This window comes from Rhea pennata, chromosome 1 (genome assembly GCF_028389875.1).
Source record: "Rhea pennata isolate bPtePen1 chromosome 1, bPtePen1.pri, whole genome shotgun sequence".
NCBI classification, from domain to species: domain Eukaryota; kingdom Metazoa; phylum Chordata; class Aves; order Rheiformes; family Rheidae; genus Rhea; species Rhea pennata.
In genome coordinates, this window is record NC_084663.1 from 13085090 (window position 1) to 13098309 (window position 13220).

The 13220-nt window shown below is 36.5% G+C and overlaps 1 protein-coding gene across 7 annotated transcripts in view; it reads left to right on the forward strand.

Moving 5' to 3' along the window:
* Positions 1-13220, forward strand: part of MAGI2 (membrane associated guanylate kinase, WW and PDZ domain containing 2) — a 749564-nt gene that overhangs the window by 657420 nt on the left and 78924 nt on the right. For 6 of the 7 annotated variants that reach the window (XM_062581410.1, XM_062581437.1, XM_062581461.1 and 3 more), the window contains one exon: positions 3460-3649. In XM_062581410.1, the coding sequence (XP_062437394.1) occupies positions 3460-3649 (190 nt within the window). The remainder of the gene's footprint in view (positions 1-3459; positions 3650-13220) is intronic. The other variant, XM_062581429.1, reaches the window with a different exon arrangement.

A 13220-nucleotide genomic window follows, 5' to 3' on the forward strand; every position in this document is an offset into this window, starting at 1 on the left:
TAACAAACCTTCTTTACCCAGCTTAGACTTGATGCACTTCACTCAATATCATTCTTACTGATTTCCCAGAGTGCCTTTATCTGTGGCTTAGCATTTTGGTACCTTACATTCCAAAACTCTGCAAAAATATTTAACTAATGTGTATGGGTTTAGGTGGATACATTTCCACTTTGTTTATGTAACTGTTTATGTTAACAGTATTCCCCACAGGTAAGAACATTATGCTCAGTTTCTAACTTAACACTTAGAGATTTAGAGCTAAGCAGCATGCAAGGATTAGACATATGGTACCCAGCAGGGCTTGAGCAATTGATCTCCAGTTTCTTGCCCTTCCTTGCAGAAGGACAAGAATTTTCTCTTCTCTTTTCAAAACCCCTTTAAAATAGTTTACTTTTACTCAGTTTCACATTTTGAAAGAGGTTTCTCTGCTACTCTCCAAGAATTTAGGAAACATATTTGCTTCTAGATTGAGAAGGGCCCCACATGTCTTGCAGTTTCATCCTGTTAAGGTAGACAGCTTGGTTTCACTCACTTCTGTTCCTTTTCAGAGTCCTCACTGAAGGCAAAACCTAGACTTTATTCTCTAAAGAAAGATCATTATTTTCCCTGATCATTAGGAATTTATATTGACCTCAGTCCTCCTTTCCTGCTTAGACATAGTGGTCATATTCCAGTTTGTTTCTGGAACCCTTTGAATTTACATATTCATGGTACAGTGATTTACCACATATATATATATATATATATGTATATATATGTGTGTGTATATATATGTGTGTACATATATATATATATACACACATATATATATATATACCTGAGGTAATTCCTTTAGAGCTAGAATCATTACCACAGTATTACTGAGATTTTCCTGTAGCTTGCCACAGAGGCTGATTTATCCAATGCAGATGAGAAATTTACCTTGCTGTAAAGGGTACCTAGACCGGTTCATTGAGAGCTCAGGCATTTGCACAGGGCTTTTTATTGCACAGGATATGTATATCCATAGTGTCCTCTTCTGTTACCTCCTAGTAGCTATCTTCTATACTTGACACATTATATATATATATGACTTTCTTAAACAACACCAGCCAGAGTTGAATATGCTATTCCAGATCCTAATCATTAACACTTCACAGCATTAATACTTCCTTTTCTCAACTTAAGATCTCACACCTAACACATACTGTTGGATCAGAGTCATCCTGTGAGTCACCCTGAAACACCCAGATCTGGCTTTTCTTCATTATTTATAATGAACTACTGCTACTCGCAGCAAAAAATCTGACAATTAGAATACCTTGAAGTATAACAGTACTCTGTGTAAAGTAAACAGCAACTAGCTAAAGGCCAATATTTAGATGTTGTTTATCTTGATGTATAAAGCTGAGAGTCTCAGATTATTTGAGACATGCAGAGTGATAGTTACTGGACAAGTTCACCAGAAGGACTCTAAAACATCTGTATTCCACACATACTTGGGGTGAAAAGGCATGCTGCTGTTAATCATTGGAATACAAAGCAAAGCCTGCCTGCTCAGCTAAACACATTCAGAAACGGCAGAAGTAAAGACAAAGGTTAATCACAGAATTTATAGAGCAACTTACTGTAAACCTGCAAACATCTTTGATAAGGCACTGCTGACACAACATTAGAATTAGGTGGTATTGCATTAGATTTCAGTTTGTTTCTGAGAGTAATTTTTTGTGGAATTAACTGATTATTGTATTAGGTTAGAGTGTCAGTCTAGTACTCTCTGACCAGGTTCTTCTAGATATTCCACACACAGAGAGTGTGATATTTAATATACAAGTTTACTTTGAAGGTATTTAATTTAACATGGGATTTTTGATTTAGCAGAGTGATACAGCAATTTACTGAAATCATAATACGAATGCATACACTTAGGAAAACATAGCAATTGCCAGATACAGTTCAATCACAGTATCAATATGATTCTCATTACTGATGTTTATAATACGCTTACTGTCCATGCTGCACCTCCCCAGGTGCCGGGAAGGAATACATGGGTTGAAGCCAGCTCAAGCCCATTGCTCTCTCTGAAATTCTTTTGTTGGTTGTTGAGGTTTTATACTCTGGGCTGGGCTAAGCCACATGTATTCTTCCCCCATGCTGATCTGGCTAATTCAGGGAGATATTAACACTCTTTTGATAAATGGAGGAAGAAACATTTACACCAGTTGATCCACTCAACAGATCCACCTGCTTGTCCAAAACAAAGGCCACCCTCTGGTCCCCTTTGTGTTGGGATAAAGCCAGTTCTCTGTGAAATAGCTGTGATTCACTTCCTACATTATTCCTGAGCTTCATGGGCACTTCGCCCTTGCCATCTCCTCTGAGCCTCCTCCATTGTAGGGATTTGTTGGTTGGTCACATAGAGAATACACAAATTTTGAGGCTTTACAACCATTTGCTTTAGGAGGGGTTGGAGGATAAAGCAAATATTAATTTCCTGGAAAAAAATATTTGTGTTTTGTTTAACTTAGCCTCTTCATATGAATTTGCTAATGCAATTAATATTAGTAACCAACTGCTGTAGAAAGAAAAATACATACCTCCAAGTTTTCTTTTACCTATGTAGTGTATCATACCATTTTCCTTCTGGATTGATGTGAGGCCAGTAAAGACAGTCTTGGGGGAGACACGGATTGAAGTGATTGATGCATAGACAATATATTGTGTGCCTCTTGCTTCTCTAAGTGGTCTGGAAGAGTTGAAAAGCTTATCCTGTGCTTGGGTGTTTGGTTGGATGACCGTGATGTAATATTGACATAAGAAAGAAACCATAAGAAGTGAAGAAGACTACATCAATAAAGAGATGCCCACTTTTCTCTCACTATGCTCTGTATTTTATCATTTAACATTTGATTATCGCTGAATGCTTAAGTAGCTGCTGTAATAGTTTCCTCCTTGGGTATTTTTTTCTTCAATAGAAGCTACAAACTTTGCAGTCACAGAAATCTACATACCTCTCCCTGTGCAGCTAGCTATTGTCATGCATTCTCATAAAACAGAGCTACACAGTCTACATAAACTTTTGTGTTAATCAGTATTTCAGCTTATGTGTTTTGATGAATCCGATAAAATATCTTCATAGTCACACAGATTCTGCCTTTAACAGAATAGCTTCCAATACCTCAGAGCATTCTGTAAGAGACTTTCAATATGATTCAGGAATAACACTGGGTCCTAATCCACACGTCATCATATTATCTGAGAAATGTCACATCTTCTCATGACAAACAATAAGTAAATTTAACCAGGTAATTTTAAAAGCAACAAAACTCACATCTTTCCTCTCAAAAGAGAGCAAAAGGATTTGATAATTTTTACAAAATATGTATTTGCCTTTACCTGAAATCACTGTCTTTAGTATGATTGCAGTAGTCATAGTTTCTGCAAAACTTCATCTTTATTCTCTGCATGTTTTTATTCCAGATGATGGAAAGATGGGAGAATCAAGGCAGCCCTCAAACAAGTTTGTCTGCTCCAGCGATACCACAGAATATTCCCTATCCACCCACCCTTCACAGGAGTTCCTTTCCTGATTCAACAGAGGCCTTTGATCCACGGAAACCTGACCCGTATGAGCTGTATGAGAAATCAAGAGCTATTTATGAAAGTAGGCGTAAGTGAAAGCCCTGTTCACCCTGCTGAGCATTTAATATTTTAAGCTTTTGCCTAAGAATGTGTCACAGCTGACATAATTTTCCATAATTATCTTTTGTAATTTAAAGCAAGCCAACTAAGAACCTAGTTAATGTAGGCCATTATAAATTATTCAAAATTCTACTCTTAATATGTTTTCCAGATCTTTCCTAGATCGTAATACATTTAAAGTTTGTCTTTCAGTTTTGCTTCCTGATATTGCTCCTCTCCTCATTTTGATTCTTAAATCCTTAGTGAAGATCAGTAAATGTGGCAATATATTTTTCTGTGTTATTCTTCTTCGTAGTCAAATAACAAGAAGATATGAACATAATATGAAATTATTTCACTTACTTTCACTTTAAAGTGAGCTTTATAAAAGAAACTCTAGATTTGTTTGGTTTTATAAAAATTATTTTGACATTATCCTTACTGATTAAAAAAACCCTCTACTATTGGCAAGTACTATTTGAAGAGCTATACAAAACAATACCAGGCTATCAAGATTCCCATCTTAATTTTATTTTTCATGTTTTTAAGGAGTATGCCACATGTTTTCCTTAGCACGGGTGAAATGGATTGAACTCATTTACTCCTTACTGTAATGAACATTTTAGCTAAAAGTATTATATTTTAAATCATCCAGAGTTTCATACTTACTGAGATCAGAATTTCAAAATAGTTTATTTTTTATTAAAAGATTTTTCACAGCAGTTATTGCTTGCACATACCACCTTTCATTTCATTTTATAAATTTCTTTACTCTGTAACTCAAATTACTTTCAAAAGTTAGACACAAAATATTTCCCTACTGCTAATTCTGATTAGCCCATTCACATTAAACATAGCAATAAACCTAAACTTCCATGATCTGGAAGGAACACTTTTCTCCAGTTTGCACAGGTATCATTTGAAGGAAATGTGTTTTTGTCCCAAACCTTGGGTCAGTGCAGCTATTCCTTAGTGCCTTGGCCTTTATGCTTTAGTTGCAGCATCGGCTCCTCCTGTTTGCCTTGGGATTCCCTGTGCCCGGCATGTCAGCCACACTGAAGGAACAACAGGGTTCATTTTGCATCATCTCATGGTCTCTAAATTGCGTCTCAGATTCCTCTGTTCTTTGTCACTGTAGCCACTGCCACCATCTTCTGTCACCCTGGTCCATGTAGTGGAACTCCTTTTTGAGAGCTCCTACCATCCGAACCATTCTCCTCCACATTACTCCAGGACATTCAAATTACCTCTACTAAGGTCCTTTTTCCCACAACCCACCTTGCCATATTGCTCCCTTCCCTAATGTTCTACCAGCTATGTTTTGCCAGTTAATCCAGTTCATGTCTTCAGAGCTTATCATGTTTCTCCCTTTCCAGCTGCTGATGATACCAGTAAGCATTCACTCCACTTTGGCAATGGCTTGCCCTAGACTACTAACTGTTTCTCTCTATTTCTCTCAAAAAAACACTTTCTTCCATGTTAATCTCTCCATATGGAAAACTTTTCTGGGCTAATTCATATAGCTATGTTCAAATGCATTTTCCATGCAATGCATTATGCTGTGCCATTTGGAAAAAAAGAAAATGAATAAGATCTATAGGCAGTATAATTTGATTGATACAGATCTATTGCATGTTATGAAAAAAGTGGGCCTGAAAAACATGCAAAGTAGCAGTGAATTGGTAAAAATGGATAGAAAATCCTAATCTGATCACATCCATCTCTATTACTCCCTAGATATGATATTCCCTGTAATCATGGCCCTTAAGAAAGCTGTAATAACCCCAGAGTATTCTGGAGAAGAATTCTCCTTGCAAAGGTATGATGGAAAATATCAGCTGACCTGTGCAGGATCTCTGCCATCCCTGATATCTGGGACATGTCAGAGTACACAAGTAGTACTACATTCCTGTGTAGTCCAGGATTTTCAAACCTTTGCTTACATACCACAGCAAAGCAATGTAATTTTGAAGTGTATCTTCAAGAGATTCAGTGAAGATTCTCACCTTTAAACTCACATTTCATAGCCCAAGCCTTTCTTACTTTTTTTTCTTTAATAGATGCCTGAAATTAAGTTCCCAGGTTTATTTTTAAAAGTACTGAAATTACTTGCTGAGGTTTTTCAGCAATACTAAGTATCTTATTCCTCCTAAATATGGACCTGAGAACTTACATTCAACCTCCCTTAAAAGCATTTGATCTTCAATTATATTAGGATAAGAACTGAGCCTGCCAGTGTATTTCGGAACATCACATAGCTCATACTGTCTGCTACTTTAATACAATAAATATTATATACTAATGAAGTATTTTTCTCTGTTTTGGAAATTGTCCTTGATTGGACAAGGTTCCCAAACAATGTTTTTATAGAATGTACTAGCAAAGATCATATTTTCTGAAACTTTGAAACTCTTTGAAATGTGGATCAGGATAGACTGTGAAACAGGCCAAAAAGCTTTGAAAGAAGGACTGAATTTGAGAAAATTGAGTAAATTTGAGTAAATTTGGAAATTTCAAACATTTCTCTTCTTTCCCCTTCTTTCTTTCTCTTACTCTTGCTCTTACAATTATGCTTACTCGTACTCTTACTTTTTCCTCTTACTCTTACTTTTTTTCTCTTTCTCTATTTTGTGTAGTAACAGCTAGAATGACAAATAGATTAAAAAAAAAAAAAAAAAAAAAAAGATTTTCCACTGCTGAAATTTTTCAAATACTGTCTTCTGGTACTATAAAGAGAAGTTAGAGGAAAAACAAACTATCCCATAATTACCAAGATTTTTTTTTATCTAATTCAGCATCTCTGCTGAAATCACACTTGACTTCATGTACTGCTTTAAGGAAAGGGAAGCCCTTTGCAAATACTTGCTTCCCATATGGGCAGTTTCTATAAGTATTTTAGCAAAACTCTGCACTTAGCAGAGGCAGAACAGTCTCTTGCAGTTAGAGTCATCAAGACAAAGTAGAAAAGTGCAGATTACAGACATTCTGCATTGAAACAAATACAAATGACTATGTGGGAATATAGGTCTGATGTCAGGCACGAAGACTGGCATGCACACCAGAAGAAGATGCACTACACCAGAAGGGAACCTTACATTCACTAAATGAATTAAGTGATTCATAGTTATTTATAGATGCTTTTTACAATCTTTTTGGTTGCTTCCTTGATCAACATGTACTCTAGTCTTTTACTGATAATAATCTGCTGTTTTCAGTAGCATATGCTAGACCAGGCAGAGAGCTCAAAATTCATAGGCTGGAATTATACTAAAGCGGGAGTTTAAATGTTTTAATTGTTTGTGAGTTTCGTCCAAGAGGCAACTGGAAATTATATACAAATCTCTACCTAGCCAAACTAAGAACTAAAAATCGTGGAAACTCCTATGTCCAAAGCAAGAAATTGAGGGATGAAAAGCAAAATTACAGTAACCATTTGTCCCAGATTTCCAGCAATGTCCTGATGTTCCAGCTAATGCTGAAAACTTTAATGCATTCTGACACCAGTATCCTACAATCGTTTTCTCTAAGCCTTGATTACATCCACAGTTCCCAGCCAGATCTCTTCTGCATTCATTCACATCCCTTGGTCATAAATAACTGTCACCAAACATTGCTGTTCTCCCTGACACTTTTGTTTCATGGATGCCATTAGCACACATTTTAGCAAATTGAATTCATCAAGCCTTTGATTGCTTCTTTTCTCCACATACCGCTAACATTAACATTACCTAAAGTGAGAGAAGCAAGCAGGAAACCTATTAGTGAGTCAAGAAATTGTCATCTAAATCGGGTATTTGGGAGGGAGAGTTTTAAGATAACGCAAACTTTATTTTCTACCATATGGCTGTGTCAGGTTGGTTGTCTTCACTCCAGACATATCCGTAAAGTGTACAGAAAAAGTTCACCTACTTTGGGGGGTTTTAAGTACTTCTTGTCACAGAGCAAGTTTGCCTTATCTCCTGGCACGACCTGAAAAGGAAGAATTCATCTTCTAAAGAAAAACCAAAGAAGTGAACAATCCTGACCTGGAAACATTCAAAAAGAAAAGAGAGAGTGTTCGATTGTTTCTCTCACAGTCAGATTTTGTTATTAAGCAGTTCATTTTAGTACTACTATAGCTCTGAATCTCTACAGACTCTTTCATCAGAGTATCACAGGACAGTCAGTGCTCACAAGGGCTTTATCAAAGCCTCCTGCTCCCCCGTCAAGGAGGTGAGTATGTTGTGCCATGCAGCACAGTTGTGTGAGGAGCACGAGTTCAGTGACATGACTGGAAGCAGAGCCAGAAAAAATATTAGGACCCTGATTCACAAGCTTTTGCTCTAGCCGCTAGATATACTCATTCCTAACTAAAGATAGCAAGAGAGAAGCTGCAAGCATGAAGTCGCTGCAAAAGAGGAGCTTTTCTATGCTACAGAAAAGTTTTTCCACCTTAGGCATATGAAGGACCTGCGTGACTCTATATAATAGGGAGATTTCAATTTTTAATAACCATATATGAATTACTAAGGATTACTGCTTATGCACAGGAGACAGTTTTTCAGAAATAGTTCTACCAGTGCAGCTCTGAGACAAATCAAATGATGCGTTGGTGCAACGGTGGTGTGCAACTGTACTTTGTAAGCCATAGCTCCCTGCAGAGTTGTTGTCGTGTGCTGTCACCTGTCAGCCCATCCCTGCTAGATGTCATCTGCTAGAGTTGTCACCTGCCAGCTGTTATCAATAGCTCCAAATGACCAAAAGGGAGCAGAAAGTGTGCTTTAAAATCCCACAATTTCCAAAAACGAGTGAAAGAATATCATATCACCCAAAATATCTACATAAATTTTAAAAGAAGGGAAAATTGTTTTCTTCTTTCTTTCTCTTTCCTTTCTACAACTAGGTATCTCCTTCCCTCTGCCGTTTTTGATGGGTTTTTTTACTTCTTCTCCTCAGTAAAGAGAATATACATCTTTCTGCTGCAACTTTTTTTTTGCATACTCAGAAATGAATGAGAAAACCTGCTCAAATAACTGGCTTTTTTTTCCTTTTTCCCCTCCAACTATAAATTTTAGTTGTCCTAAAGGCATACCCTTTCTCCATATGAAAACACTTAAGAGTCTAAGTGACAGTGTGGCTCTGTTGATAACTATGAAAGTTAGGTATAGGAGCTAGCATATAGTACATAGGGTCAGTAATCTCATATGAATGAAAAAAATTATAGAAGACAGAATGCAGCAGTTGCAGTAGCAGTAACTGGAGCTCCAAAAGTTGTCATTAATAGAATTCATTGTCTTGAATTTAACATTTTTGCTTTAAACTTAAAAAGTTCTCCCTATCCTCTTTTATTTATATTTTATACTGAACACTGCTTGTTGTGAATAAACAGTTTATAACGAGCTTGCTCAGAACCTATGTAGACAGACGTCAGTCATGTGTGGCACATAAATCTGTTGGGAATCATAATGCAATAATTTTTTTTATTATAAAATGTGTAATAGAAATTCTGTTTTATTTTCCTCTAAAGAAAACAGTAAAATAAAATGTTTCTTTACAGCGATTAGGATGTATTTATTGTCCCTCTGTGTGTCCTTCAAGTCTCTGTGGTAATCCAAGACTGATGATGTGACACAGAAATGCCAGTAGGAAGAATAAGATAAACTAGTGATAAGCTCTTATTAAAAGTGAAATCTGGACACCTATAGCTCCAACTATAGCAACTACAGCTTTTTACTAGAAAGACAAAGATTCCTGCTTCAAAATCTTCTGTGTTGCTTTTTCCTCTGATCATGGTATCATGAATTTTTCTCATTCTTTTCGGACCCATCAGCTGTAGTATGCACTGTAATGTTTTTGGCTGACAAATAGTAAGACAAATTGGAAAAGAACCCCCCAAAAAAAGTGCAGCAGCAGCTGTGAAACATGTACATAGCATATGTATTAGCATAATGCATTATTAGCCTTCACAAAATTAGAGCATTTTCTTATGCAGCCTTATGAATTACTTTCTCTGAGGGACACAGAAAAGCACTTTAATACAGGTGCTGTATTAAAGCATTTCCTCTGAAATATCACTACAGGTATTCAGTTCAAATGTAACTTAAAATACCGGCAGTGGGGAAGATTTATCAGATAGCATTATACTGAGGGGCCAATGGCATACCACAGCTAACCAGAATTTTCTAGCCAATGCACGTTGACTGAAGGCCTGCACAGTTGCACTCTTAAAAACTGAAGAAACACTTCTCACATATCTGTTACTGCAGTTTTTTTAATCAGTATTTTCCTGACAAAAATTTTGCTTCTAACAGTTTTTCCCATCTTTGCTCATCTCCAGTCTAAGCAATTTTCACATTTTGTTTATGGTGTTTTATAAACATGTGTGTACATATATTTAGTTACAAAATATTAAACATAACATATAGTACTATTAGAGTTTTAAATACATAGTATTCTTAAGTATTATATCTTAGTATTCCTTTCTTTTCTCTATAGACAAAGAGTCTGGGACTATGAGCCCAGAAAATTAAGCTCATTTCAATCATTCCCTGCACTCTTTACTCTCAGCCTGTCTATTCACCAGTTCTTCGCTCCATACATCACTGAGGCATATCTACATTCACTTAGTAAATATGAGGGTACTGGGAAATTGCTAATTATTATATATTACCTTCAAACTAATAACTTGACCTGGTGTATGAGCAACTGAGTGGTAGGAAGGTAATTTCTCTGTACAATACAGGTGTTGTTTTCTTTTCATCTTTTGCTACCCCAGACAACAGCATAGAAAAGGTCTAAGGATTTATGTTACTAAATAAAATTAACTCTTTTCCATTAAGGGAGAATAAATATCAAGGGGCGAGAATAATTTAATAGACTGATGTCAAATAATTTTGTAGTGTTCATCACTACAGAAAGAGTTACTCACCACGACAAAATGGTTTTTCTAGTTATGAGAACTGACAGTGAAACCAAAAGCATTTTAAAATTAAATTATAAGAATGTCATCATCACAGTGCAGTGGATGTAAAGTGATTTTGATTGCTGGATAACAAAGTAGGTCTTAAACAACCTATGCTAATATGAAGTGTCAGTTTTACAATTAGTAGCGGTATTAAAGAGGCAGTAATCCTTTCTCTTAAACAATTTATACTTTATTAAAAGGTTCCTATGTAGATTTTAATCCGATAGGGTGTACTCAAGAAGTCAAAGTAATATTTAAGAAAACTGGCATGTAAGCACTGGGGAATTGGTCACAAGTTATCATCTCCAGCTGAGCTGTGTGAGGCACGTGGGAACTACATAGCATATGTAGCATTTCAAACTGTTCCTCATCTGCGTGTTTGGAAAGGACGTTGCAACATTTCATTTATTTGGAAATTTATTTAACATTGCATTTATTTGGTATTCATTGCATTTACTCAGAAATCATTTATCTAAAGCACAGGTAGGACTGAGATGTTGCAACATAAATGTTTGCTAGTACTAGTTTTATTCTGTGTATTTAGTTTCGGTAAAATCTGATCCAGATAATATGAGCAAGAAATATTATCATCCCTATCTTTCATCAGCATAGTTCTTCCTCCACAGAACACCAGTCTCCTAGGTATCTAGAGCTCGTTGAGTAGCACCCATAGTGAAAATTTATTTCAATTATAGCTATATACTAATGGCAGCCCTGAAGTAGGCTTCTCAATTTGACTTTCTGGGTTCCTGTTTCTAGTACAGCTTAGCTGATCTGAAAAATTTAGTTCACCAGATTTACCAAGTATTTCATAAGCCATTCAAGTTCTACTTTGTAATTATATCATTCTTATTTCAAAGTAAGACTACAGTAACTGATATAGTAAGGCAATGCATCCACGTAAGTTCAACTTAAAATGCTTCACAGGGAAAATAAACAAAAATGCCAATATGTCAGCATTTTAAAGAAAACATACTTGAGGAGCTTTGCTATATCCATTCTCTTTCCCAGTCTTAAAGAGACTAATGGGAATGCAATCTTTCACCGCCAGCCACTATCCTGGCCAGAATTATACAGCATCAGCAGAAAACAATCTGATCTGAGTGAAAGGAGTCATCATTCCTGTGAGGAGTAGTGCAAAGATGATGAACATAGCTAATGTGCTTTCATATTCTGTGGTGGCTCTGCCTGCCAAACTCACGGAGGCCGCAGTCCAACAGAAGAGCCAGGCAGTCGCTTCCTCTCATCAGCCCTGTTACGAGAGGTGGCAGCATTATAATACATCATCTTGTCCCTGTTCCTTTGGTTGAACAATCATAGTTTTTCTCCGCTAATACATCTACCATGATTTTCACTTTTGTCATCCTATCCCTCTTTGAATCAGAGATATCCTGGGGCAATGGCATTCCTCTTCTCCAAATCTGTATGATATACTCAGATCAACGGGAAAACCCTGTTTTCCTTCTCCCCAGCTGTTTAGGATCACGGCTTCATGTGATCCTAAACATGTGATGTGGCAACAGGCACAAACTGAACCACAGGAAGTTCCACCTGTACGTGAGGAGGAATTTCTTCACTGTGAGAGTGACGGAGCACTGGACCAGGTTGAACAAATTGGGATTTGTTCTTAATTTTCAACAGGAGGAGGACACTTGAGGATTTTTCAGGATGTTCTTCCCAAGAGTCACATTGCCTCTTTTATTTCATATTCTGTAAACTTCCACTTGTTTAGTACACTTATCTTCATAAGATATTTTTATCTGCCACTTTGAGTTATTATTGACTAGAAAGATGAAAAGGTTATCTACATTAAGGTGTACTCTTAGATGTTCTTATTTAGTTGCTTAGTTCGCTGAAACAGTTGCAGACTAGTTTAAAGTCAATTTCTACTTGCATATTTTGCAGCTTAAGTTCAGAGGACCTTTGTAGGGGTTTCTGTTAGGCAAAAGAGCTACTCATGAGTTCTCATCCCTTCATTTTGTTAATGATCACATATTTTTACTGGGATGCAGCTAAAGGTCTGACTGACATGCATAATCAGATTCAATCCAGTGAATGCTAGGTAACTCCTTATGTACAGTTCCCTCAGAGAAGTTGGATCTGATAGCATTCTTAAAAAAATAATAAATGTAACTAAAATATAAACTAAATATAACTAGTAGCCAGAAAGAAGACTCGTAAATATGGGTTACTAGAGATCAGATAGAAAAATGGATGTCCATACATTTTATTCATGTGAAAATCTTTGAATAGAAGCACTACCAGTGTGTGAAACTTTCCTACTTCCCCCTCCCCCCCCCAAAAAAAAAGAATTTATGAGATAGCTGAACTCATGACTTGTAGATAGTAGTAAGGAAAGAAAATACTACATCTGCTCTGTTCCTTGCCTCTGAGTGTCTAGACATTCCTAGAAAATTCACTTCTTATTACAATATTTAGAAATAAGACCAAGAAGCCCTGTAATGATATCTCACAGAGGGATCTCAGAGTCCCAAACCTTGCCTTTATTTTCAGTTATAACAGCTGGTGATTGGTATAATAATCATTGCCTGAGCTTGCACTTCTAAATCTCCCTTTTATTTTACCAAATTTATTGAAAGAATTGGACTTGCTTAGC